This window comes from Littorina saxatilis, linkage group LG17 (genome assembly GCF_037325665.1).
Source record: "Littorina saxatilis isolate snail1 linkage group LG17, US_GU_Lsax_2.0, whole genome shotgun sequence".
In the NCBI taxonomy this organism is placed as follows: domain Eukaryota; kingdom Metazoa; phylum Mollusca; class Gastropoda; order Littorinimorpha; family Littorinidae; genus Littorina; species Littorina saxatilis.
In genome coordinates this window covers 58,837,541-58,865,170 of record NC_090261.1, presented here as the reverse complement: position 1 = coordinate 58,865,170, position 27,630 = coordinate 58,837,541, and the positions used below count along the sequence as shown (strand labels likewise).

Here is a 27,630-nt window from a genome sequence, read left to right as displayed (position 1 = left end):
TTTTTACAGTGATTCGTGAAGGCCGCTTCACTGGTCCATATTGGGCGCCCAGGCTCCTAATATGGACCATTTGTGATTTTTTTTCTGTATTTAATTTTTGCTGAAGGTCTATCATAGCTATTTCAAACGATCCAAATTTACGTTCATCTTATTCTCCATCATTTTCTGATTCCAAAAACATATAAATATGTTATATTCGGATTAAAAACAAGCTCTGAAAATTAAAAATATAAAAATTATGATCAAAATTAAATTTTCGAAATCAATTTAAAAACACTTTCATCTTATTCCTTGTCGGTTCCTGATTCCAAAAACATATAGATATGATATGTTTGGATTGAAAACACGCTCAGAAAGTTAAAACGAAGAGAGGTACAGAAAAGCGTGCTATCCTTCTCAGCGCAACTACTACCCCGCTCTTCTTGTCAATTTCACTGCCTTTGCCATGAGCGGTGGACTGACGATGCTACGAGTATACGGTCTTGCTGCGTTGCATTGCGTTCAGTTTCATTCTGTGAGTTCGACAGCTACTTGACTAAATGTTGTATTTTCGCCTAACGCGACTTGTTTTATTTTACTATAATTGGTTCTAGTGACCTCAGATGTGGGAAAATATCTCTGATCACTTTATCCTTGAAATATGAAAATTAACGGACGGTCCTTTATTTAAACCAAGTGTCAATGTGTTGTGTTAGTAAATAAAACGGTAGTTGGCTTACACGAATGTTTCCTTCGAGTATGGGTGAATGTTTGTCTTTGTAACTATGTGTGGTCTGCGTATATTTGTCCTTACATGGGGTTGAAGGGACTTAACGTTTAGGATTGTTTGCTGGCGTTTGAGTATGTTTATCTATGTTTTGTGTTGATCATAAAGCCTTTGCGAATTTACCCACACTAAAACCCATATCTAAAAAACAACAACAAAACATATTTTTCTTTGTATAAAGGAGTTTCTGTAAGACTCATATTTTTTGGAAAACGAACTCGGAGAGTGCTCGAGGTAAGTGAAACATTTTGAATTGCTTGTCCTTGCTAGCAACTGGAAGCCAGGCATGTAAGATAGCTACCAGTGGAAAACCCTAACCCTAACCCTAAGTTTTCCAACAAATCCAATTATTTATTTCCTTGTCTTTACAGCAAGAAACCGGGCAAGCCCGGAAACGGGAAGGTTTGCAAAGGAGGCGTGTGCCCAGAGCCAGGAGAGATGAGTCAGCAGACGGACTTCTTCCTGTCCACCCCAGAGTCCCCCAAGGAAGACATCACCATCAAACCCACGCTGGGCACGGGCAAGAACAAAGGCAACAACGGAGGCAGCGGTCTCAACATCGGGCTCATCGTGGGCATCGCTGTGAGCGTGTTGGTGGCGGTGGTCATTCTGTGCATAGCCCTCTACAAGTTCCGCTCTCGGGACGAAGGGACTTACAAGGTGGATGAGAGTCAGAATTTCACCACTCTGGACGGCAAAAAGGGACAGCAGGGCAACGGGACGCTACTCAGTCATAGCGATACGGGGAAAAGGGGAGGGAAGAAGAAAGACGTGAAGGAGTGGTATGTATGATGTGCGGGTAGTGAAGGTCGAAGTTCGCTGAGTGAGGTTTGGGATTATTTTTTTTTATTATTTTTTTTTTTAACAGTTGATTTACATTTTTGCTATAATGTTTGATTCTAAATTGTGGTGTTTTTCTTTCTGTGCCGAGAGATCGTGTATATGTTGGTGACGTGTTGCTTTCTGTTCACGACAAAACTATTAAGTTTACACTGAGTAATTCGATTCACACACAGTGACATGTCTGCTTTGGATTTCCCTGCCATTATCTAGTCAGTCCAAATTGTGACACCTTTACTTTGGTTGTTTTGAGGCCAGTAGGAACCTGCTCAAGGCTGCATCAACTGACAGTCGTTCGTTGTATGTGTTTTGATTTATTTATTAATGTTTTAAAACGGGCAAAAAAGAAACAGACAAATATTCAAGCGTACACACTGAGAATGTCCCTTGCATGTGGGGAAGTGAACAGCAAGACAACAATTTACTCAGGAATGGCAAACATGGACACGAGACTCGAAAATGTTGTGAAAGATTCAACAAGTGCATCTGCAAAGTGTTTAGAAAAATTCAGTGAATATTATTGCTGTGACAACATGACGCTCAAAAACGTTTGTGCAATGCATCCCAAACTCCAGAGTTGGACGTGCAAGACTTCGAGCAAAAGAATGAACTGTTCTGGTAGTGGTGGAACGGGACTATGCCCGTTTTAGTGACAGGAACATGTCCATTGTGGGACTTCACTGTCCGGGGGGAAAAGAGGGACATTTGCATACTGCTGTGGTGGTGGTCGAACGGGACTATGCCCGTTTTAGTGACATGAACATGGTTATTGTGGGGCTTCACTGTCCGGGGCAAAAAGAGGGACGTGTGCCAGTTGTGGCGATGGTGGAAAGGGACTTTGACCTTTTTAGTGACATGAACATCATCATTGTGGGGCTTCACTGTCCGGGGGAAAACAAGGGACGTTTGCAAACTCAGTTGTTGTTGTGGTTTAGGCTGGACCGTGACAGTTTTAGAGACACCATGAACAGTTCGGACATTGACCTTGTCTGTTCGGGAAAAAAATGGGATGCTTGCACGGTTTCTTCTCCACATCCAAGCATGCCCCACTGACGGACCACAGCTGGTGGACCACACGTCTGGAGTCTCATTGTTTTAACATAGAGGGGGAATCGAGACGAGGGTCGTGGTGTATGTGTGTGTGTGTGTGTATGTGTCTGTGCGTGTGTGTGTGTAGAGCGATTCAGAGTAAACTACTGGACCGATCTTTATGAAATTTGACATGAGAGTTCCTGGGTATGATATCCCCAGACGTTTTTTTCATTTTTTTGATAAATGTCTTTTATGACGTCATATCCGGCTTTTTGTAAAAGTTGAGGCGGCACTGTCACACCTTCATTTTTCAAACAAATTGATTGAAATTTTGGCCAAGCAATCTTCGACGAAGGCCGGATTTCGATTTTGCATTTCAGCATGGAGGCTTAAAAATTAATTGATGACTTTGGTCATTAAAAATCTGAAAATTGTAATTAAAATTATTTTTTTTATAAAACGATCCAAAATTACTTTTATTTTATTCTTCATCATGTTCTGATTCCAAAAACATATAAATATGTTATATTCGGATTAAAAACAAGCTCTGACAATTAAAAATATAAAAATTATGATCAAAATTAAATTTCCGAAATCGATTTAAAAACAATTTCATCTTATTCCTTGTCGGTTCCTGATTCCAAAAACATATAGATATGATACGTTTGTATTCAAAATACGCTCAGAAAGTTAAAACGAAGAGAGGTACAGAAAAGCGTACTACCGCTACCGCGCCAAACAGGCTCGTCGCTTTCACTGCCTTTAGCACTAGCGGCGGACTACGGTCATTGTGTAAAAATGCAGTGCGTTCAGTTTCATTTTGTGAGTTCCACAGCTTGACTAAATGTAGTAATTTCGCCTTACGCGACTTGTTTTGTTATCCTTTTGCTCTCACACAATGGGTTCGTCTCAAGTGCGTCAAAGATGAAGCTCATTATTTGACTCTTTTGTATTTATGTGTTCGTTATAATATTTTGTAAGTAAAACAAGACGTCATACAATGCAGAAGTGTTATTCTGTATATATTGCGGGGAATATTCATTAAAAAAAATTGGTTTCAGCTGTGCTGTGTCAGAGAGACAGGCTCGTTCCGCAAACGTGATAGGTTCTATGTTTTGAAACTTTTCTCTGCTCTGTAGCCAACCTTTTTACCATCAGTGGACTTAAAATATGTAATTTTCCAGTAGTAGTTATGCGGACCATCAACTCAAAATGCGGAAATCTACAAAGCGATCCGTGCTAAAATGACAAAGGTGTGGGTTTTTTCCCTTTTTTTCCATTAAGGGTCACATACTGCTTTGCGGCTCGATCATGACTACGGTATATCTTTCTTTCTTTATTTTAATTACAAAAAGTTCGTTTGTACGTTTATATTTTTTTCTGTTTGGTAAAAATATAATATCCAAAGAATTCGTGTCCTGGTGTTTGGTCCGTAACGTGATATATCTTTATCATCATGTCCGTAATGAACATTGGGAGTTCAATATTCGTGGAATTTTCCCCCACATATGTACAGATTCTTTAACAATCTAAGAAAGAACGTAAAAACGCAGAATATGGAGGTCATCACACTTTGTGACCAACTACTTCTGTTTTTCGTGCTGTAAGTTTGCGCGTTGCAAGGCTTTGGTGTCTGGGATGTGATGCTTTAGTGTGTAAAGGCATGAAGTCCAAACCTGGTTTGAATGTCTGGCCTGTGTTTGGAATAGTGCGCTTGAGGCCGTGAACTTGATAACAAGCTTGAGCGGATTTTACTTTTGTCTCAAAACTCTGTTCGACAAAATTAATGTGAAAAGAAATGCGAGCGCCCTCCATTTAGTTACTGTTCAACTACGGGTTTGCCCATATGTGATTCAGCCTACTTTTGATTTGACCGTCAAATGTTATTCATTGGAAACGAATCCACCGAAATCATCACGCATGTCGTGCTTTTTTCCTCTTTTATACTTTTTTTGCCGTTGTTGTTTTTGTTAAATTTGACGCCTTTGGTCTGAATTTAACTTGTTTTATATTGAAAGCTTCTGTTTCCTCATTTACGAACCGCTTCCGTTTTTAGGAAGGCTTGGGCCGCTGTTTGCATAGCTATGCCGTATGCACAATAACGAACTAAGTCAATGTCAGCGATGTTACTTGATATACTGAACTCCAAAAGAAACGCAAGATTAAGAAGTTTAATCTCATTCTTTGCCATTTCATTTTGACGAGATCGAATCGAACAAATTTCACAAAAATTGGTACAAAGCATCTTGGGGCAATGTTCTTTGATTGTCACTGACAAAAAAACGTTAACGTTACTGAAAGAAAGTTCTCACCGCCAGGCTCAGCAACGCGTGTGTCCCCCATTGGCGTTGACAAGGGCCTGACATCTGGCTCTCATGGAACGCACCAGGCGGTTGACGGTGTTCCTGGAGGTGGGAGGAACTGTTGGCGCAGGTGCTGACGGTAGATGACCCGGTCCTGGCGAGCAGTAGTCACACGAGGTCGTCCGCTTCTAGCGCCATCCCGGGTGCTGCCGCTGGCTTGAAATCGGGTCCACAGACGACAGATGGTCGAGGTTGCCACGCCCATGACATTTGCAATGGCAGCTGGGCGATTTCCAGCTTGCAATCGCCCGATTGCTCTCTCCCGGTCAATGGCGCTCAGTCTTGGCATGCTTCTACTGTACAATTGGCTGATTTCAGACAGTGGACGGAGACAGGTTTTTGTTCCTTGTGTGAGCTGAGTACTGTTAACGAAACAAATCAGGTCTGGCAGCTTTTGTGTGGGCTGCGCGAGCGAAAAACAGTCTCAATCTTCAGCACGCTGCAGAGAGCGCACTCTGGGCGCTGCACACATGATTTTCACAGGCTACGTGCAGGACACTATGCTAACTCATGCTCGTGCAGAATTTTCCCCTGAAACCCACCTTTAGTGCATGAATTTTAACAAAACCTTAAATAACTCTTAACTTGCGTTTCTTTTGGAGTTCAGTATTTCTTCTGTGTCTTGAGTCTCCGTTTGTTATCCTTATGCTCCCACAACACAAGATACGTTGCACACAGTTAATTAACAAATTTTAAGATGTTCCTACTGTTTGATGTGATATCAAATATAACAACCAAAAAGTCTTGTTAAATAAGTGAACAGCTTTAAACAGGTTTGCTGACATAGATGCCCTTTTTTTTGTACTAGCAAATGATATTGTGTCAAAGGGCTGACCGGTAAAATGGTTTCAGCCTTTTTTTTAACAAGACTATACGACAACTAAAAAAAGAAAAGGTACGACGAAGAAAATACAGAAAGGCCGCGTACGTGGCTATTGCTAATTCCCAGTATAGTGTAACTTTGCCTTCACCTACCCAAGGTAATTCAACATTTCCGCGAGGGAATGAAGATGGTAGGGGTGGGGGAAAGACAGGAGAGGGGTGGATGGGGGGGGGGGGGAGTTAACGAAGAATGGTTTAGGGAGCGCTTAACGATGAAATATCTGTCGGTTCTGTTTTTGCCCATAGAGTGAGAATATGTGGAACGTATTTGACGAGCAATGGGTGATCAAATGCCTGTCGTTTGTGTTTATTGCCCACCGAGAATGAATATGTGGGACGTGTTATTATTCATACTGCATAATTACCAATATGACTGATTTTCCATCAATATTTGACTGGTACTGTAATACCCCAGGATGCACTAGCTTTCTGGCAAAAGGACCTGTTTCATGAACAATGACTCCTCGATGGCCAATGGCACAGACTCTGATCGAGTTTGTAGAAATTCAAGAATTGTATCGCCCGTGCTTGCATGTACACATTGTGGAGGGTCTTCACTAATTCACTAATGAGCAAGGCTTCAGACAGTGATTATGTGATTATGTCACATAGGAAAAACCTCTACTCGAATGAATTTGTTACCTTGCATATAATTTATTTTATCCCGTCTAAGGCTCAAGACAGTGAGTGATGACGCCGCATGGGGAAATCTACTCTGGAATGAATTTGCTACCTTGCATATAATTTATTTTATCCCGTCTAAGAATTCAGACAGTGATCACGCCGCATGGGGAAATCTACTCTGGAATGAATTTGTTACCTTGCATGTAATTTATGTTATCCCATCTACCAATTTGGCGTTTTCTGTTGAGTGTACGCTTTATCCAACAGGAATGACACACGGCTTACATTGGAACTTGTTATACCATATAGTTGCTTTTACAGTAAAGTTTGTGTATTTGTTTGTATATCATATGATTATTTGCTGTCTGATAACATAATTCTGCCTCGGATCTTTGTTTGCTGGCTGTGACAGTAAAATTCAAATGTACATAATTATTGTGTTATAAACAATAACAATGTTTTACATTTCGGGTTGTAATAACCACTAGTCCTATTTTTCTCCGCGTTGGTGACGTGCAAAGTGGCTTTGAATGCAACAGGAGAGAGAGAGAGAGAGAGAGAGAGAGAGAGAGAGAGAGAGAGAGAGAGCGTGTGTTTGTGTGTGTGGGTGCGTGCGTGCGTGTGTGTGTCTGTGTGTGTGTATGTGCGCGCGCGTGTGTGTGTGTGTGTGTGTGTGTGTGTGTGTGTGTGTGTGTGTGTGCTTATGCGTTTGCCTGTCAATCTGTATCTGAGAGATTAGACGAAGAGACAGATAACTATGTGTTGTAGCAGTCAAGTTGTCTGCTTTGAATTCCATGACTGAACCGCCATGACTGATACGTTTTATCTTCCAATGACTTTAATTTCCTGACAACTAATCATATTGGCACGAAGACAGCCCTTCAGCTACACCCTTTGTTTGTATGTGTTAGCTTTTGCTGGTGATTGTACGCAGAGACGGTATTCATGTCCCATCCCCGAGTCACCGCCGTAACACGTAAAATAAGTGCAGTTGGCTCCTCAATACACCTACTAAACACTTAAATACCAGGGTAGCGCGACTCTTGCTGCTGCTGCTGCTAGTTTTTCGCCGGGAGGAACCGGTCCAAATGCTCCAGCAATGGAATAATAAAGTGATGAAAATTAAAATGATCACACGACTTAAACTCAACTTTACAAACAAGAATTAGGAAAGAAAGGGAGGCTGCAGTTCATTAAAATAGTCTCTTTGCAGTAATGGAAATAGGGCACAATAAAAAAAAAATTTCACCACATGGGGGGGGGGGGGGGGGGTTCTTCATTCTTTCATTCTCCACTCCTATTCATATCATCTCAGGATTGTACAATGTACATTTAACATAACGTACCGATCCATCGTTGTGCATCTGAACGGATTTGTGTGCGTATGTTCTTATGAATATATTAAGAGTGGAAGGAATTGTATTATACAGATCATTTTACGATTTTATTCAGTCTTTTTATCACAGATATTCGTCTTTTTTTCCAGGTACAATTGTGTTGTGGAGCAGCAGGTTTTATTTTTTGTTTCTTTTCTCCAAGCCCCGTGCAAAGCACTTGATGTTGAAAACAAGTATCTTGACAGTGAGAAGAAGGGTTTGTTTTTGCTTGCTTGCTTAACCGCTGAATTTAACGATGCAGAACAAGAAGACAATGATAACATGACCAACATAATAAACAAAATGTTGTCACGAATTCAAAAACCAAGGAGACTGCCAACGTTCCAAAATTCCGACAATACATTCACAAATATATCAACCCAACGGTCTTTTAAGTGCACAGACAAACAATAACGAAAACTTTTCTGGCCGATTTTTTCTTCCGCCTGCCACGAAGCCGCAAGCGAATGAATCATTGTCACGTATAGATGAATGTCGACAGGAAAGGTTTTGCTGGATTGCCCGACCATTTACCGAAGTGAAAAGAGAATGCTGTCCGGCCGTGATCAATGGCCAGCTTTGCTCAAAGAAAATAGGCTGAAGCGTGCTATAGATTCCACTGGGACACATTTTCTGCTTGTTCAGTGCTTCTTACAATTTTTTGTCTGTTATTTATCATGAAGTAGCCGTAAAATTCCAAGTGCAGAAAAACCCAGCCTTGCAATCGCATGCCCTCAGTGAGATGAGCGCTAACGTCCCTTTGTTTCTATCAAAATCTTTTGACGCTGTTTTCGTGTTTTGTGATCACGTTGATTAATTGCTGATTTTCTCCAAGTTCTTTTTCTTTCCCCTTTTTGTGCTTCTTTACTTTGTCCATTTTCAGTGATGTAACATACCATTCGTTATATTTATTCTCATACATTTTTTTCTCGTTTCTTTCAGCTGGGAAGCAAACTGTGTTCAGACGAATGTTCTTATCAATGTACTGACTGCTTTTCTTATTATAATTATTATAATACTTGTGGTCTGATTGAAATCTTGCAAGCTAAACGGTTTTCCGATGTAACTCTGTGTGTGCGTGATTTTGTAAAGAAATAAATTGTGTTGAGTCAAAATTAAAGTCTTTGTACCAAATAATGCCTCACTGACGCTACTTTAATTATTCACGTCAGGTGTGTGTGTGAGTGTGTGTGTGTGTGTGTGTGTGTGTGTATGCCTCTGTGTGTGAGTGTGTGGGTGTGTGGGTGTGTGTGTGTGTGTGTGTGCGTGCTGTGTGTCCGAGGTGGTGCACGGGGTTTGACCCGAGGCCTGTTGTTGGTGGATCGCGAGCCACAAGCGAGTCACGTGCACTGACCCGTCGTGTCCAGTCATCAGGGCCTTTGTGACTTTTTGCAAATGCAGCACGGCTCTGGATAAAAGAGATGAATAAAAAGAACAAAAACTGCTTTCCTTTAACAAAAAATTAAAAAATTGTGCAATGAAAACAGCTTTACTGAGACACAAGAATATTGAAGATACACACACACACACACACACACAAACACACACACTCACACACATACACAAACACACACACAGTGACACACACGGCTGACACACACACACACACCACACACACACACCGGCACACACACGCACACACACACACACACTGACACTGCACAAACACACACTAACACGCACACTAACACGCACACACATTCACACACACACACATACACACACACACACACTGACCTGCACACACATTGTGCACACCGTGCACACACAGGCATTCCGGCACACACCGACACACACCAGACACACACTCACACACTCACACCGGTGACACTGTGACGGTTCCCCTACGCTTTGTGTCCGGTGCCCTGACCCTTTGTGTTCGGTTCCCACTCGGTTCCCACACGCCAAAATTCGCGGACAAAACATCCATTTATGGTAGTATTACGCAATGTTGCTCTCTGAGAATGGTCTTGTTAGATCTGTGAGTGTTTACACTACATGCCTAGGTGCTGTTGGATTGAAGGTTTTTGATATTTTAGCCGTTATTAGGTAGAATGCCTTCCACTTTACTGCAAAACTGCATAATTCGTAGCATCGGCAAGAAATATCCTACCAAAAAATGCCTGCTTGGAACTGTCGTTGGTCCAGCAAAAAGTTCAACATGTCTGTAGCAGACAGCCCAAGTTTCAAGATTGTAGGGCCATCCAAACAGCCGTAATAATAAAAACAACAAAAGTAGTCAGTGAAATTGGCTGTGTTCGGTCCCCACACACTTTTGTGACGTAGGCGTGACGGTTCCCATAATTCATTGTGTCGGTCCCCACTTTCTGTGTCGGACCCCACTTTCGACCTAATTTCTCTGTGACGGACCCCACAACCAGCCTATTTTGTGTCGGTCCCCACACCTTCTTGGATTTATGACTTGCCGGTTACTTGTATCATTGTATTCATTGAATCTAATTGTCTCGGAGTTATTTTTCAGCAAAAACCGGCAAGGCAGCACCTTTTGTGATACCAAGTAAGTCAGATGACATCAGTATGTGTGTGTATGTGTGTGTGAGAGAGAGAGAGAGAGAGAGAGAGAGAGAGAGAGAGAGAGAGAGAGAGAGAGAGAGAGAGAGAGAGAGAGAGAGAGAGAGAGAGAAAGAGACTAACTTTATTAGTTTATGCCACAAATAATATATAACATTATTTATCTCTGGGACGGTTCCCAGTATACCAGCAAATTATGTGTTGATCCACCCACACCTTCTTGAACTGGCCTTCCCAATATCTACTCTTAGTCTTAAGGCCTTGGAGATATGCAATTTGGCACATTTTTAAAATAAAAGATCCACCTGTCGTATGTGAGATTCAGTTTTCAGAGCAAAATGCTGCCCAGGGACTTCTAGTGGTGATTGAAAAAAAAAAAAGAGTACTTGCCTGTGTCAAGTATGTGTCTTTATCCACGCTTGTTGTAAGAGGCAACTTTTCCCAGCTCCTTGTGTTCATGACTGCTTTCTCTTAAAATTAATTACTTTATGACAGTCAGAATACAATGGAACAAGGCTACATAAACCCTGACAGCCTACGACAACGGCCCGACTAAGGCTCAACACCGCGCCAATAAATTCAGCATTGGGCCAATGTTGGGCCATGATTGCTCCGTTTTCGTAGGCTATCAGGGTCAAAGATACATATTGGTAAACTAGTAAAATACATGTTCAGCATCATCAGCAATACCACAAAAGGATTAAAACAAGAAATTCCTCCGATAGGAACTACACCCCCGTCAAAGGGAAATAACCTTCTCAGTTGGTGGCAGTGAGAATGGTTATTTCCCTTTGACCAACGGGGGTGTCCGTCTATACCAGGCCTTGTATAATTTTAATCCACCAATAACTCCCTAACCGTGTGTTTGACTGGTCCCAATTTTTGTAAGGACCGTCTCAGGAATGTATAAAACCTGTTCACCAAGTTTGGTGACGATCGGTCCGTTCATTCTTGAGATCTACTTGCGAACACAAACACATCGAGTGAAACCTATACACACCCCTATACCGGGGGTGTAAAAATCCTATTAGCTGTATGTCAGCGGCACAATGCAACCAGAACCAGCGTTTATGTGGAGTGATCGGGTGCTGGTCACTACCGCGAGCGTCACTACCGCGAGTACCACTACCGCGTCTCACACTAAAGTTGTGTTTCCGTACCCGCGATAGCGTTTTTCCAGCGGTGCGACGAAAATCAAGCACATAGAAAATGACCAGGAGTGTTTCCACACGCGCGACGCGTTAGCGGCGCGACAAGCGGCAAGCGACGCGATTTTTTTGAAAGGGTCCTGGAGCGATTTTTTCGCGTTGTCGCGCGGCAACGCGGGAGTTTACAGATTTTACCGCATGTTTAAAACGCAAGTACGGAAACACGTCACGCGTTTGCGCGCGTTTTCTTTTGTCGCTGCCGCTGTCGCGGGTACGGAAACAGAACTTACCGCGAGTACGACACTACCGCGAGTACGACACTACCGCGAGTATAACACTACCGCGTGTCACACTACCGCGAGTATAACATTACCGCGTGTCATTTTATGACTTCCATGGCTGAAGGCAAAGGTTGAAATGTTTCCTTGAAATATAAAACAAAAAGGCCTGGTCTGTTCTCTGAACACTAATTCAATGTTTGTCATGCTAACCAAGAACTCAAAACGATCAGAACACACTATCAGAATACATATAGAATGGGTTGCTTCCAATCAAAGCCGTTAGAACACAAACTCACAAGAAGTAAGTTTGCATGCGTTCTCTCTACGGTTATGGTACTCGCGGTTGTGGTACGCGCGGTAGTGTGACACGCGGCAGTGTTATACTCGCGGTAGTGTCGTACTCGCGGTAGTGTGACACGCGGTAGTGTTACACGCGGTAGTGTCGTACTCGCCGTAGTGTGACACGCGGTAGTGACGCTCGCGGTAGTGTCGCATAACCGGACTGATCTGGAAAGGTGTCAATCTCTCTCTCTCTCTCTCTCTCTCTCTCTCTCTCTCTCTCTCTCTCTCTCTCTCTCTCTCTCTCACTCTCTCTCTCTCTCTCTCACACATACACACACACACACACACACACACACACACACACACACACACATACTGATGTCATCTGACTTACTTGGTATCACAAAAGGTGCTGCCTTGCCGGTTTTTGCTGAAAAATAACTCCGAGACAATTAGATTCAATGAATACAATGATACAAGTAACCGGCAAGTCATAAATCCAAGAAGGTGTGGGGACCGACACAAAATAGGCTGGTTGTGGGGTCCGTCACAGAGAAATTAGGTCGAAAGTGGGGTCCGACACAGAAAGTGGGGACCGACACAATGAATTATGGGAACCGTCACGCCTACGTCACAAAAGTGTGTGGGGACCGAACACAGCCAATTTCACTGACAACTTTTGTTGTTTTTATTATTACGGCTGTTTGGATGGCCCTACAATCTTGAAACTTGGGCTGTCTGCTACAGACATGTTGAACTTTTTGCTGGACCAACGACAGTTCCAAGCAGGCATTTTTTGGTAGGATATTTCTTGCCGATGCTACGAATTATGCAGTTTTGCAGTAAAGTGGAAGGAATTCTACCTAATAACGGCTAAAATATCAAAAACCTTCAATCCAACAGCACCTAGGCATGTAGTGTAAACACTCACAGATCTAACAAGACCATTCTCAGAGAGCAACATTGCGTAATACTACCATAAATGGATGTTTTGTCCGCGAATTTTGGCGTGTGGGAACCGAGTGGGAACCGAACACAAAGGGTCAGGGCACCGAACACAAAGCGTAGGGGAACCGTCACAGTGTCACCGGTGTGACACTGACGCTGGCTCAAGATGAAGAAGAAACGCCACAACATTAAACTGGACTTCGGCTACTTCAAGTTCAATCATGTTCGATTGGACAGAGAAACGGTAAAACGAGACTAAATGGAGACTGTTAGTCAAGCTTTCTGCAGCTGTTCTAACTTAGGTGCATACCAGCATTTTGTTTACAGAAAAGCACAAAGCGGACAAACACAAAAAACCGTTCTTCTTCTTCTTCCATTTAACGCCCAGGGTCAACGTTCTGACTATTAGTGGCGCTTTGGAGGGTTGCGGAAGAAAATGAAATTTGCAGGGAGAGGGGGGTGGGGGGCAGGACCACACAGCATTTTCAAGTCTCGGTCGGCAATATGAACACCAACTTACTGGTCGATAACAATAATTATAGCTTCACTGACTCTAATCAGTTTACTGGTGACAGTTCACCATGTCACATGTCTTTTACACTCAGAATAACTTGAATTACTATATATTCAAAATAAGTAGGCCTATACATGTTTGAGTAGAGGAATAGTCTAGTGGAAACAAGAGAGGTCTACGTGTGGTTTTCTTTGGTCTCCGTCTTCGACCCGCTGCCATGTAAGTCCTTTTCTGTCGGCCCAACAAGAGAACATAAGCCGCCGCCTGGTAGTTTCCAGCTGAAAACTCCTTCAAAACTTCTATAATATCAGCGGCCCGGTGCAATCGGGGTAAACAAAAAAAATTGTCCTAGAGACATCATCAGCTTGGGATAGATCAATTACTGTTGACTTGGAATGTTAAAAACAAAACAAAATCAAGGTAAGCTTATAGCTAGGTGACAAATGACACATATCTCTCTGGCCCCAGCCGCCTTCGCAGCAGACGACAAAAGTAAACGATGCGCTGTAGTTGTTCCCCTTGAATCGCTCTTCAGTAACGAAGGCAATCTTAGTAAAGGATGCAGAATTATTTTGCAAACCATATGATGAGAGAACGTCAATTTTACTGATTAGGGCTTCAGCAAATGTCAACACATCACTATTTGCAGGTAAGAGTTAAGTCTGCGGAGTATTGGTTTATCGATTGCAAGTTCTCAGGTAGGGAAAAGACTTGCAGATTTTGGGGTGGAGCAGACGATCGCATGTTGACACCAACTTTTTTTTCTCCCACCAGTTGACTACCAGTACCACAGCCACAACATCCTCTCTTGGCGCGTGTACTGCAGAGTAAATGAACAGACCTGTTGTTTACCACGCTAATGGTTTGGCGCTAGACCAACTTCTTGTTCTGCAACGACTCTGTAATAGTTATGCGGGATGCGGTGCGCGCTGCCAAGTTGTTTGTTTTCTGGAATGTTTTCAGGAAACCATTCTTCAGTCTCCTCGTGTTTTGCCAAGGAAGGCAGATTGTTTTGAATGTGAGGGGGTTACGTGTAGTGGCAACGTCCTCTCAAATCTGATCTTCACAGACATGCTTTTTGTCATAGCTGAACTGTGTTATGGAATTCCCCTTTTCGTGAGTGGTGCATCAAGTTCTTCGTTCGGTCTCTTCTGAGTGAACAGGAATATTCTTCCTTTCTTAGTTTCTATCTATCACTCTATGACTGTGCAGTTGCACTGTTATTACTTACTCATGTTAGGATTATTCGGAATTTAATTGCAGTTCTGTACACTGGTAAATTGAACATTTCCATCCATAAATTGTTCAAGAAATCAAAAAACATTTTAACAGAAGTATTCATGGAAACATTTTAGGTAGTGACTATATCCACGGGTCCGTGCCTCCAGTCTCCCATGCTATATCCACGTCAGTGACGTCATTTCCGCGGAATCTCGGAATCGTTCGGAATCACTCGGCAGTCGAAGCCTCGCGTTGGCACTCGGGACTCTTGGCGCCATATTGTTGAGATGGAGGAGGAGGAAGAATCAATTTGTGTTGCAATTTGTTTTCATAAAATAACAGACCCTGTGTTGGGTCTTGTAACAATAAAGAGAAGTAACTGAATTCACAAACTCATTGCTGAACGACCGCTTGATCTTCTTAGATTTGAAGAGAGCAAAAAATGGTGAATTCAAAATCATGGGAGTACTGTCTGTGGACAGTTGTGACTTACGGAGTTCAGCCCCTCAGCACCAATCTAGCGAATAGGGAAGACCAATACATCATTCTTCATCTTCCGGTTGGTAGCTTTAGTCCACACGTTGACAACATTCACTTAAACATTTGAACAATCGACACATGCTTCACACTGCATCAAAAATCACCGCAAACTAGGAAAGTGCAAATCCCGAATAAACATGCAAGTTCAGGTGAGGTTCGTATTAAGAGGGAGGGGGGGGGGGGGGCTGCAACTATGTTGCAATGTCACCACAGAGAACGCTGTATACTGCTCATAAAGTCTAAACATGGAATTATGACATTGATATTTTACAGCTGACGTCCTAGTCATGTCTGTTAAGTGCCGAACCGAAAGCAGGAAAATATTGGGCAAGAGTAGCGTCCCTTGTCAGTGACGTGGATTTAGCATGGGGGACTCGAGGCACGGACCCGTGGATGTAGCCACAGCCAACATTTTAACAGAAGTATTCATAGAGTTAAATTTCTGTGTGTGATAACTGGTATATATATATATACAGTAAAACCTGCGAGCATAGGACACTCTTGGGGAGCCTTGCCACTGTCCTTTGTAGCAAGGTGTCCTTTCTTATGAATATGAATGCGCTAACATTTTTGTGAAAAAAAACCCCAGCCAAATGAATTACATGATTGTTTGTTAGTGGTACATGTAGTTTTATTGTATGTATGTGTGCATGTTTATATATAAATGTAAATAGAGTGTCTATGCATCTTTAGTTTAGGATATAGCTCAGTTGGTAGCGCGCTGGATTTGTATTCAGTTGGCCGCTGTCAGCGTGAGTTCGATCCCAGGTTCGGCGGAAATTTATTTCACAGTCAACTTTGTGTGCAGACTCTCTTCGGTGTCCGAACCCTCCCCCCGTGTACACTACATTGGGTGTGCACGTTAAAGATCCCACGATTGACAAAAGGGTCTTTCCTGGCAAAATTGCTTAGGCACAGTTAATAATTGTCTACCTATACCCGTGTGACTTGGAATAATAGGCCGTGAAAGGTAAATATGCGCCGAAATGGCTGCAATCTACTGGCCGTATAAAATTTCATCTCACACGGCATCACTGCAGAGCGCCTAGAACTGTACCCACGGAATATGCGCGATATAAGACTCATTCAGTCATTGATTGATTGATTTTCTTTCATTACATGTAATAAAAATGAAAACCAAAACTTGATGTTCAGAAAAACAATTGTTAATAAAAATTCCAAACTGTGCATTAGTCATGCAGAAAGTGACAAAGAGAAAAAGTTCAAGGATAGTCTGCAACATGTATACAAAAAAACAATCAGTAAGTTTATCACTGGGGTTTGCGGAAAAAGTCAGAGAGAGAGAGAGAGAACGAGCGAGCGAAAGAGAGAGAGGTGCAATCGGTTTCTTAGTGAATCTTACGACCTGAAGCAATGGGCCATTCACGGGAAGATTCTTTGATCGAGCTGTTGAAAACCACTCGAAGAGTTCTTTGTTCAACTCATCATAGGTTGTTTTTCTTCTCTTAACACATGTTGCCGTCGATCTGGCACTGGATTCCCACTGACTGAGAATTTGTGTTCGATCAGCTTTTATGTTGAAAATTTGAGTTTTTCCGCAATTCAGCTCATCAGCAACTTTTCTAACGGACAGCCCCTTGTCCAATTTCTTTATGACATCGACTCTCTCTTCTAGTTCTAAAGTCAAAAATTTTCGTTTTGGCATGATGAGACGAAGACGAAGGATGAGACAAAGATGCATCACAGTACAGAAAGTAGAAACCCGTGTTTTTGTTTGTGAGTTCACGGCATCGACCAATAAGCGTGCACCATACAAAAATCAACTTCTTTCAAGTGCTGTCATTGGCTTACAAAATAAGCTTCTCGCGCGTTCACATCGCCAGCGAGATTGTATTTGCAGAACCAAGATGGCGGACCAGCGTCGATCTGCTAAAAGCTGTCTGCTTCAAGGGTTTGTCCGTTGTTGACAAGTAACGAACCCAATCGGGACCAAAAAAGGGTGTCCGCGCCTTTGAGGTGTTCGCTCTTTTAAGGTGTTTTTGAGTGTAAAATACATCCGTCCTCACTTGAATTGTCCGTTATGCTAAGGTGTCCGCCGAAATAAGGATCCGCTAGATGCAGGTTTTACTGTACATACATTGGAACTGAGCAATGAATAACCCCATGAATATAAAAAATGTCAGTACACCACAGAATATTTTACTAATTGAATGGATTAACACATTTGCAGAAACACTGATCAGAATCTTCGACAGCACCATGATCTGACGATAGACTCAACAGACCAGATTGAAAGTGGAGCCAAGATGTATGCAGACTGGGCCTCCCTTCACGACGAGATCCAGTGTGATCGTGGGAACCAGTCTGTGTTGCACAAGTTTCCGGCAGCTGTGGGGAGAGAGGTAGCATGCTCCGTGGTCAAGTGTATTGCTCACAACTTGAGCAGTGCGGCCACAAATGATGAGCCCAGTTCACTCGAGGATGAGCGTGATGTCAAGTGGACCATGGAGGTAATTGTAACATTGACATTAATGACAACTTTATATTATATTTTAAAATGCAAGGTTCATCAAAGTACAATTATCGTACATCATTGTATTACTATGTCTTTTTACATTTAGTCAAGTTTTGACTTGTTTTAACATAGAGGGGGAATCGAGACGAGGGTCGTGGTGTATGTGTGTGTGTGTAGAGCGATTCAGACTAAACTACTTGACCGATCTTTATGAAATTTGACATGAGAGTTCCTGGGAACGATATCCCCGGACGTTTTTTTCATTTTTTCGATAAATACCTTTGATGACATCATATCCGGCTTTTTGTAAAAGTGGAGGCGGCACTGTAACGCACTCATTTTTCAATCAAATGGATTGAAATTTTGGCAAAGCAATCTTCGACGAAAGCCGGACTTTGGTATTGCATTTTAGCTTGGTGGCTTAAAAACTAAAAGTAATGAATCAGTTTGGTCATTAAAAATCGGAAACTTGTAATTAAAATTATATTTGTATTAAACGATCCAAAAACAATTTCATCTTATTCTTCGTCATTTTCTGATTCCAAAAACATATACATATGTTATATTTGGATTACAAACAAGCTCTGAAAATAAAAAAATATGAAAATTATGATTAAAATTATTTTTCCGAAATCGATTTAGAAACAATTTCATCTTATTCCTTGTCGGTCCCTGATTCCAAAAACATATAGATATGATATGTTTGGATTAAAAACAAACTCAATAAGCTAAAAAGAATAGACATACAGAAAAGCGTGTTATCCTGCTCAGCGCGACCACTACCGCACTATTCTGCATGGCTTGTCGATTTCACTGCCTTTGCCACGAGCGGTGGACTGACGAAACTACGAGTATGTGCGTTCAGTTTCATTCTGTGAGTTCGACAGCTTGACTAAATGTTGTTATTTCGCCTTACGCGACTTGTTTAATAATCTGACAGTGACACTGTTTCTTATCAGATTTCCTGTCTTTGATGCCTTGTTTTTCTATTTACACAGTCTGTAGATTTACCTCCAATTTAACACTCTCTGTTTTTAAAAACCTAATTTTTGCAGATTTGTTCAGACATTCAGCCAATAAAAATATTGAGAGAAAAAATCTGACCTGCATTCTGTTTTCTACCTCAGGTGCTCTGCTTTGGTCTGGGCCTGCCGTTGACGGAGCATGAGACCATCAACGACTGTGTGAAGGTGTACGTGGAATGGCTCATGTCCTTGACTCAGCCTAAGCCCTGCGTCCCGAAGCCTGTGGTGAAAGATCCGAACCCCTTCGCCCAGGTCATACTCCATCATCTGCTCAACCTCTTCAAACCGCGGCCCGACTGTGGTAAGGCAAACATGTGTGTTTGTTTCTCTTGGCAAAGACACCACTATTAGCCGTAGGCTTGTTTTTTTTTTCGTATTTATAAGTGCAAGTACATTTCATATATATGTAAACAGTAAAAAAAACATTGTTTAAACCTAAGAAAAAGAAATTAAGACTTTGATCGACTTAATGAGACTCAATCATCAAAACCGGTTCTATTTAATTTTAATTCCATGTTGCTGTTTATTTCTGGTGAGTACATTTTAATTGTTATCATGTTCCTGTGTTGGTGCTAAAGACAGTAAAGTTGGTAAATTTACTTGGTTACTAGGGTTACCTGTCTGAGTGGTTTATCATTACAGCAACAGGAACTTCTGTCATCTGCACATCTAGTTTTTTGTTTTTGCTTTTTGTTTTTTTGAAGGTCGTTATGGGCATCCATTGTGGAGGTGTTGGTGCTTGCATCATTTCATATTCTGCTTCTTGAACTTAAGCTTCAAACTGCCTTGAGAGAAGCTCGGTGGCAATTGCGTTGCACAGTACACACACACATCAAGTGATAGTATGCTGAAACATTTGCCTCACTTGTTGTTTTTGTCTAGGAGTCGACCTGGTGAAGCGACAAGCTCTCCTGTGTCACCGAGTATTGCGTGCGATCGAAGCTGTTGCCAAGGAATCGTCCATCCTAACCCGAGACACCTGGGAGACGCTGCTCAAATTCCTGCTGGCGGCTAACGACAGTCTGCTGTCACCTCCAACAGAAAAAGGTTTGACTTGATGACTGTTTTGAGGAAATCAACATTAAAATCTACATCATGTGTTAATGTTTATCCTCAGGATGAAAAGAATAAAAAAACAAGAATTTTTTTGTATGGTTATTTTAGAACGTTTAATTATTGACCCCCCAAAGAGTTACATTATACAAACGTTTTTGATTTCAGGAAGATAAGCTTGGGGCTGTGAAAAACTTCTATGTTAAATTGAAACAGCTGAGTTATGTTTAGTTCTTGTGTAATCTTAAGAATTGACTTGCTTTTCAGTTTCATTCTGGTGTGTACATTCTTTTCAACTCAAGGCCTGTACACATACCGTACTTTCCGGGTCATAAGGCGCGACTTTTTTCCTCGAGTTTGACCCCTGCGTCTTGTATAACGAAGCGCCTAATCCCTGTATGAAATACAAAAATTCAAAGAGACCGCTTGAGTACCAGTCAAACAACTTGTGATAATGCATGTTTCAGCTACTAGGTACTGCCCTGCCTTTGATCTGGCGGCACACACAGATTTCCACTCTGTTAAACTCGGTCACTGACCGGTCACTGACCCTGGTGCAGGAAGTGTTTCCTCTCTCAGATATGACAGGGGAACCACCTCTCATGGCAAAAACTGGGTCATTGACCCCTGGGAAGAAGGTCGTGTCTATAAACAAGGCCACCCAGCTATCACAATGCCTTTGATCTGGTCGCACACACAGAGCACACATCACTGACCGGTCACTGACCCTGGTGCAGAAAGTGTTTCCTCTCTCAGATATGACAGGGGAACCACCTCTCATGGCAAAAACTGGGTCATTTTGGTGCGCCCTATGGGCCCCCTGCGTCCAATGGGTGACTCGATTACAATTTTTTTTTAAAAGAAGGGGGTGCGTCTTGTATAACGAAGCGCCTTGTCACCCGGAAAGTAGGGTACTTTGATTGGGGAATGATTGCTGTGAGTGTACTGTACATACTGTATAAATGTACATGACCTCTACAGTTTTAGTTATAATCCCAGAAAATACACTGTACCAAAAATGTAAGCTTATTTGAATCAACGTCAGTTCGACATCAAATGTTTCGCCTAATTTTGTTTCTTATGCGGTAAAAGTAAAACCCTTCTTAATTGAATGAAAAGCAGAGTTGTTTGTGTTGAGAAGTGCAGATTGATTGTAGGCTTATAGGTTTCTTAGGTTTAAAGATCATAGTACAGCAGATATGTCACCAAACAAGTCTTAGAGTATGCAAGAATTTGATATAACAAGGTAATCACTGGGCTGCTTGACAATTTAGTATGAATTTCATGTTTGATATTCTTATTATAACTGTCGACTCTTTCTCTTGGCATGCAGACGATTCAGGATTAAGTTCATGTGAGTTGGGTTACTTAAGTTTTTCTGGTAACTTTGTGTGATGTCACTTTTTGTACACGTCTTTGTATTTTTACGCAGCTTTTCTGCTTTGGATTTGATCTTTCTTGAAGGTGTGTTTTGTAACAGGCGTCATTTTTATGCACAGATGATATGGTTTTATATTTAATCAAGATTTATTTTCTTTGCTTTTTGCTGTACTCTGAACAGTGTCTTTGCTGCACAAGAAAATCACAAGTCTCTTTGAATGACATATATAGACATAAGAAACCACTCTTTATCAGAATAATGAAGGATGTCTGTTTTTAATGACACTTCAGATAACTACAAACTGCTTCTTCTTTTCCCGCAATTATTATTGACTGTGACATTTGTATATAGATTATTTTTATTCTGTTTCAATCACACTTTTAGCATATTGCCTGCTATAATCTTAAATAAATCATATGACGTTTCTTATTTAGACACTTCAGCTTACACTTGGTTGGTTTTCTTTTCTTCACGTTTGTTAGCTTTTGTAGCTTGCAACCAGATTTCTTGCCACGTAGAATGATGGTGCAAGCAGACAGCTTCTCTTGTCGTAGTTGTGAAGACCTGTATATCAAATACAGAAGAGTTTCGTCTGCAAGGGCTTGTAGTTTTGATGGAGGTGGACAGCTTTGGACATTTTGCTTACACATGACCAGAGTTTTGTGACAGCTTCTTATATTACTGCCATTATAATGTATTCTGACTCATCTCTATAGATCTTGAAACTATGCGACAGTAGAACTAATATTGTACTTTTTTTTCTGTCAGGATGACATAACCGTAATATAGCCTTTGACAACTCTAATTTTAAATTTGTAAATTGTGTGCAGATAAAATCTTTGAAACTAATACTCTTATTTAATGAAAAAAAACAAAGAGGATTTGTTCATGGAAAGATTGATTTCAGACAAAACATTCACAAGAACTTTAATGTATTGGTGTTTAAGTGTACAAACAAGATACACAACACAGGAACAGAAAGCAAGCATAAATGGTTGATGTACTGTGATTTAGTTGTCGCTTCCAAAAATCATAATACTCTTCTGCCCGATTGAAAACATTGTGTTCTTTTTGACAGTGTCAGCTTTGCAACAAAAGCTGAAACTTAACCTTAACAACTTTAGAATGCCATGAGATTGCAAGCAGTCATTTTTGTCAGACGCCCCATTTAACATTTTGATATTGCCGTTCTTATGTGCACTCGCTTGAAGATTTATCCATTTTTATCACATGAGTGTCTACATTCCTATTACATTATAAGTATTAATGTAAGCATCAGCTGTGAATGAACTGAAGGATACATTTCTTTTCTTCTTCTGCTCTGATGATGATTATTGTGTGATTAGCCTGTGCTATAATGAATTAGAGTAAGTTTAATTTTCATTTTATTTGTGTTTTCTTGTGATTTCTTTTTTTTCTTTTAATTTTATTTTTGTGTTTTTCGTGCTTATACTTCATGTGTCATCAAGTGTTCTTGTGGTGTCTGACTCAGAGGTAATCACGAAAGGTGTTGTTGGAAGAGTGTGAGGTTTGTAGAACAAGTTGTGAGGGTTTTGCTGTTTCTTTCTTTGCAATATTTCATTGGAGTTGTAATATTCCTTTGTTATTATGCATAGTTCAACATGCTTACGTGTGCATATACATATAATTATATCCACACGCTGGCATTAAGCGATTTACACACACACACACACACACACATGTGCATACACACACACACATACACACACACACACAGACACACCAGGTTGCTCTGGTGCTTTTCATATCATTCCTGTGGTTTGGTTCAGTGGTCTGCGCTTTTATGAAGAAGAACAAGGATATAAAAAAAACTCCAAAGATGAATATAAACGTATTGCACATTGACCCTTTGTACACTTTAATTTTTTTAATTTTATCACATGTTTGTGCAGAAGCCAGCAAGGCAGTACCTCTTGTTTACCTTTTTTCAAACATTGAAAGAAGTTTATGTCATACTCCTAGATGTAATGTGTTCTTTATCCATGCAAGGGGGGGGGGGGGGGAGATGCAGTGTGGGGGGGGGGGGGGGGGGGGTGGTGATCAGCAAAAGCATCATGGTATGTACTCGGTTTTATTCAGTTGTTCAGTCGATTTAAATTACCAATATGTGATACTGTCATGAATTTGTTTCAGTTTGATTCATTTCGATGAACAAATTATACAGTTTTTTTTCAAGTCTAAGAATTCATACTGCAAAAATCTTGTTTCCGAATACAGCCAGACATCCTAGAACTGAAGATGACGCTTCTCCTCTTTGTGACCCCGACTTTCTGAGATTTTTTTTCACCACATCTGAAAACTGGGATCACCTTCATTTTTAGACTCTCACCATCTAAGCGGCATTAAGTCTCAGGAAACATGAATACACGCATGCAGGGAAAAAAAAATATGGGTAGCGCCGTATGTATGGCAGCTCGCTTTCCCCGGGGAGAAAGCAGCCCGAATTTCCATGAGGGTAACCTCACTGGACTGTAAATCTTATCCAATCCAATCCAATCCAATCCAATCTAAAGACTTTTGGTGGTCATAAAAATGCGTACAATGGAACCCCCTTGTTAATTTAAGACTTCCCCCTTTTAAGACCTTGGTTTTTCAGACTTTCTGTTCCTAATTAACCTTTGTAAGTTTACCTCCATTTCAAGACTCCCTCCTTTTAAAGACCTGACTTTCTCAAGATTTTTTAAGGTCTTACAAAGGAGGTTCCACTGTATTGCTGTAGACTACAGTTCAAAACGCTGCTTTTTCAGATGATATCAGCGATCACCTGTGCGAGCGTGTACTGAGCGTGCTGTTTGGCATCTGGCTGACGTCATGCAACAAGTGTTTTCCGTCGCCGTCCCTGTGGAAAACGTTCCGCAACATGTGCATCTACTGGCGCCATCATGAGGCCCTGGTCGTCCAGTGGCACAAGGTCAACCACGTCTTGACCGCTCACATGATCCGCACCATGTACGGACCCAACTATCCACAGCTGGTCATCCGTGAGTAGAGTAGTTTATTATGCTAGTCATTATGCAAACCGTTGTCTGTAAAAAGATCAGTGTGTATGCTTGCTGTTTTACAAACTGGTACTTCTGAAAATGTGTCTTGGTGACCCAGCATTGCAGGTTTCTTTTGTGTTTGTAAGAGAGAGAGAACTGTACTGAACTTTATTTGACAAGGATAAAGATTTAAGGCTAGGCCTTTTTTTACAATCTGTCCACAGAAAAAGTTTCATGAAGATCGGTCCAGTAGTTTTCTAGGAATCGTTCTACACACACACACACACACACACACTAACTCAGGCACAATCAAATTATACTAAAAGATAAGCGCTAAAGAAAGCAAATTAAAATACAACACTGACTAATAAAGACAAATGAAATGCATACTATACACACGTTTCAAATGATGATGATGATGAGAGAGAGATTGTGTGTGTGAGCGTTTGTGCACATGTTCCTGTACATGCACACTTTGCCTGACAACAAAAACAGAATATCTCACCCACATTCTTTTCATTCTCAGTGGAGGACGACGCACAGATGGTGCCAGCCGAGATGAACTCAGAGAGCATCACACAGGCCTGGTTCCGCTTTCTGCACATCGTCCAGAACCCAGTAGATCTGAGTTGTCCTGCAGTGGTGTCCAACACGCCGCGGTTCCTGCAACACGCCTTGACCAACGAGGCGCTGCTGGACCCCAGTCAGCACGAGTGTCTGCTCAAACTGCCCACTATCTTCTTCAAGGCCATGCGGGGAGTGTCCATCATGGTCAACGCCTTTCTGGGTTAGTAAACTCATTTTAGTGGGGAGGGGGGTGAGGGAGCAGTTATTGAAGAATGGACGTCTGTCAAGCATGAATAGTGATGATAGCACTAACCACAGAGATCTCTGCTCTCCGCACTTTACATATTGTAACTCTGAGCATTGACTGAGTAAAGTAGCTGTTGAATATGGCCTACTTTCAAGTTCGTGGTCTAACTATATCTGATCGGGGGGGGGGGGGGGTGCATGTCCCTCAAACAATGACTGCAAAAACCAGTATGCCTTTTAACAGGACACACTCTTTCAAAAATATGGCTGCATGGGGAGAATGTACACTTGACATCCATTGATTTTGAGAACAGTAGCTATATAATTGAAATGACAATGTGAAGCATTGTGTCCTTTGTAATTGCGGGCAATACCTTTTCAAAATCCATTTACGTTTTTGTTGACTTGCGGTTGATAGAGGCTTTATTGTAGTTGAGTGTGATTGGTGCATTCCCACATGAACCTACATTTTGTCCACTTGATTTCAAAGTCATTAGCATTCTATTATTAAATGTTTTGCTTGTGTCACCGACTTCAGAAAGTAGAAATTAATGTCAATATAACACTTACCTCGACAGTACTATTCTTGCACATTATCTATTATAGGCCGAAAAAATTGGACAAAACGCTGCGTGGGTACAATTATCTCCCATAACCATGCGCCACCGTGGATCCCAAGCACTGTCTGAGTGCTTCCCCCTTACAGGATGTAGGTGGCGCGTCCTCTTTCTTTTTTCGCGCGTGACAGTAGGCTGTGTTTCTGCTGCGCTCCCGGATTATTTTGGATTCTAGAGTCTTCTTTTCTGTGTGGATTACCACCTGTTGGATTTTTGTGTGTTATTCCACTTCTGGCTTGAGGCTACGTTGTTTTTCTTCCAACTTGTGCCTCCGTTGTTGTGTGGCGGACTCGGCGTGCCTACCGTCCTACTTCGTGGTGACCGGTCGTCTGCTTCTCGTTTCGCCTCATTCACTTGAGTATTGACCTAATTTTCTTTGAATTTTGTTAATTCTCGATTTTTTTAAGGGTACGTACAGGGCGAGGTAGGATGTCTCGTCTTGTTTTGGGCTCTGGTTCTACGGAACCAGAGTCTGCCGGGGGCAACCCTTCTCCGGGCGCACAGCGTCATGTTTTGCGCACGGACAGGGGGACCTTTCGGCGCTCCGACTCTCCCTCCCCAAACGCTTTGCGTTTGCGGCGAGGGAGGGCGGAGAAAGCCTGTTTGAGCAAGCTCAATGCGAGCTTGCTCAAACAGGCTGGGCTTGAACCTGGGACTTCGGGCGGGGCTGCGCCGTCGAAGGTTCGGGGAAGGTCGAGGGGAAAGAAAAAGCGTCTTTCTCCTTCTCCTTCCGTGGAACACGCTTCCCCCCCTTCGACGCCGTTGTCCGGCCCTCAGTCTCAGGCTTCAGCTCCTCCCGGTTTCAAGCCTGGGGGGAAGGTTTCCTTCTCCTCCCTGGCTCGAATCCGGGGGCGGGTCGATTCCCAACCCTCTTTGGGGGTTGGTGAATCTGATCTAGGGGCTACGGGAGAGACTCAGGTTTCGACTTCTTTCTTTTCCGGTGCCTCTCCTGTGCCCTCCTCGGTTTCCACCGCTGTGGAAGCCAGGAGGGACACGGGTCCTCCTCTGAACTCCCTCGCTGGGTCGTCTACTGCTGTTTCGACAGTAGTCTCGGACTCATGGGGGGGGGAGATCGGAGGAGATGACGGGGTCTATGAATTCCCTCCCCGCTGGGGTTGGGATGCGAATTGACCCCGTTCAGGGCGGTCCTGTGGGGGCAGGGGTTTCAGGCATCGTGCCTACGACCACTGCTACTACGGTTCCCTCTGACGTCCGTGTGACTGGTGGCTGTCCCTCTATGAAACGCTCCGGCCGACTAGTTACTGGACGTGGAGGTGTTCGACAGAACGTGGTACTTCTGTCGAATGGTCAGGGCGACGGGAACATCGTTTCTGTTGCTCAGACCGACACCTCCGACCGGACCGTCTTGACCCCACGCCATTCCTTAGCGTCTGGTGTTCGGGTGACGGATGGTCCGGACCAAGGGTCCGGAACGGTCCAGGCTTACGGGTCGGGATCGAACCGGACCCACGGGTCCCGACTGGACTTGACCTCCGGGTTTGGTCCGGACGGGACCCATGGTACGGGACCGTACCGGACCTTAGGGTCCGGTGCGGGACAGTACCTCTGGCCCTTGCCGGACCCCCGGACCTACGGGTCCGGATGGTACGGTACGGGACCAGTGGTCCGGTCGGGACCGGACCACCCGACCACCTCTGTTGGTCCGGGTGGTCTGGCACCGAACCGGAACACACCGGACCACCGGACCTACGGGTCCGGATGGTACGGTACGGGACCAGTGGTCCGGTCGGGACCGGACCACCCGACCACCTCTGTTGGTCCGGGTGGTCTGGCACCGAACCGGAACACACCGGACCACCGGACCTACGGGTCCGGATGGTACGGTGTTTCCACGTCCGGACCGAACCAACCGAACACTTTTGTGGGTACGGATGGTTCTGTGCCGAACGGGAC

The 27,630-nt window shown here is 42.7% G+C and overlaps 2 protein-coding genes across 8 annotated transcripts in view; both read left to right on the top strand.

The window, feature by feature from the left end:
* Positions 1-6,939, top strand: part of LOC138951841 (neurexin 1-like) — a 91,973-nt gene extending 85,034 nt beyond the window's left edge. The window contains exon 18 of the mRNA XM_070323400.1: positions 1,138-6,939. Within this exon, the coding sequence (XP_070179501.1) occupies positions 1,138-1,558 (421 nt within the window). The 3' untranslated portion in view covers positions 1,559-6,939. The remainder of the gene's footprint in view (positions 1-1,137) is intronic.
* A 7,191-nt stretch (positions 6,940-14,130) lies between these two features.
* LOC138951852 (ral GTPase-activating protein subunit beta-like) overlaps positions 14,131-27,630 on the top strand; it is a 56,312-nt gene continuing 42,812 nt past the window's right edge. For 4 of the 7 annotated variants that reach the window (XM_070323411.1, XM_070323410.1, XM_070323409.1 and 1 more), the window contains exons 1-7: positions 14,574-14,704; positions 17,541-17,820; positions 18,953-19,151; positions 19,733-19,897; positions 21,237-21,257; positions 24,053-24,286; positions 24,813-25,073. In XM_070323411.1, the coding sequence (XP_070179512.1) occupies positions 14,688-14,704; positions 17,541-17,820; positions 18,953-19,151; positions 19,733-19,897; positions 21,237-21,257; positions 24,053-24,286; positions 24,813-25,073 (1,177 nt within the window). In that variant the 5' untranslated portion in view covers positions 14,574-14,687. Of the gene's footprint in view, positions 14,238-14,572; positions 14,705-17,540; positions 17,821-18,952; positions 19,152-19,732; positions 19,898-21,236; positions 21,258-24,052; positions 24,287-24,812; positions 25,074-27,630 lie in introns of those variants that run through there. The other 3 variants (XM_070323412.1, XM_070323413.1, XM_070323408.1) reach the window with 3 other exon arrangements.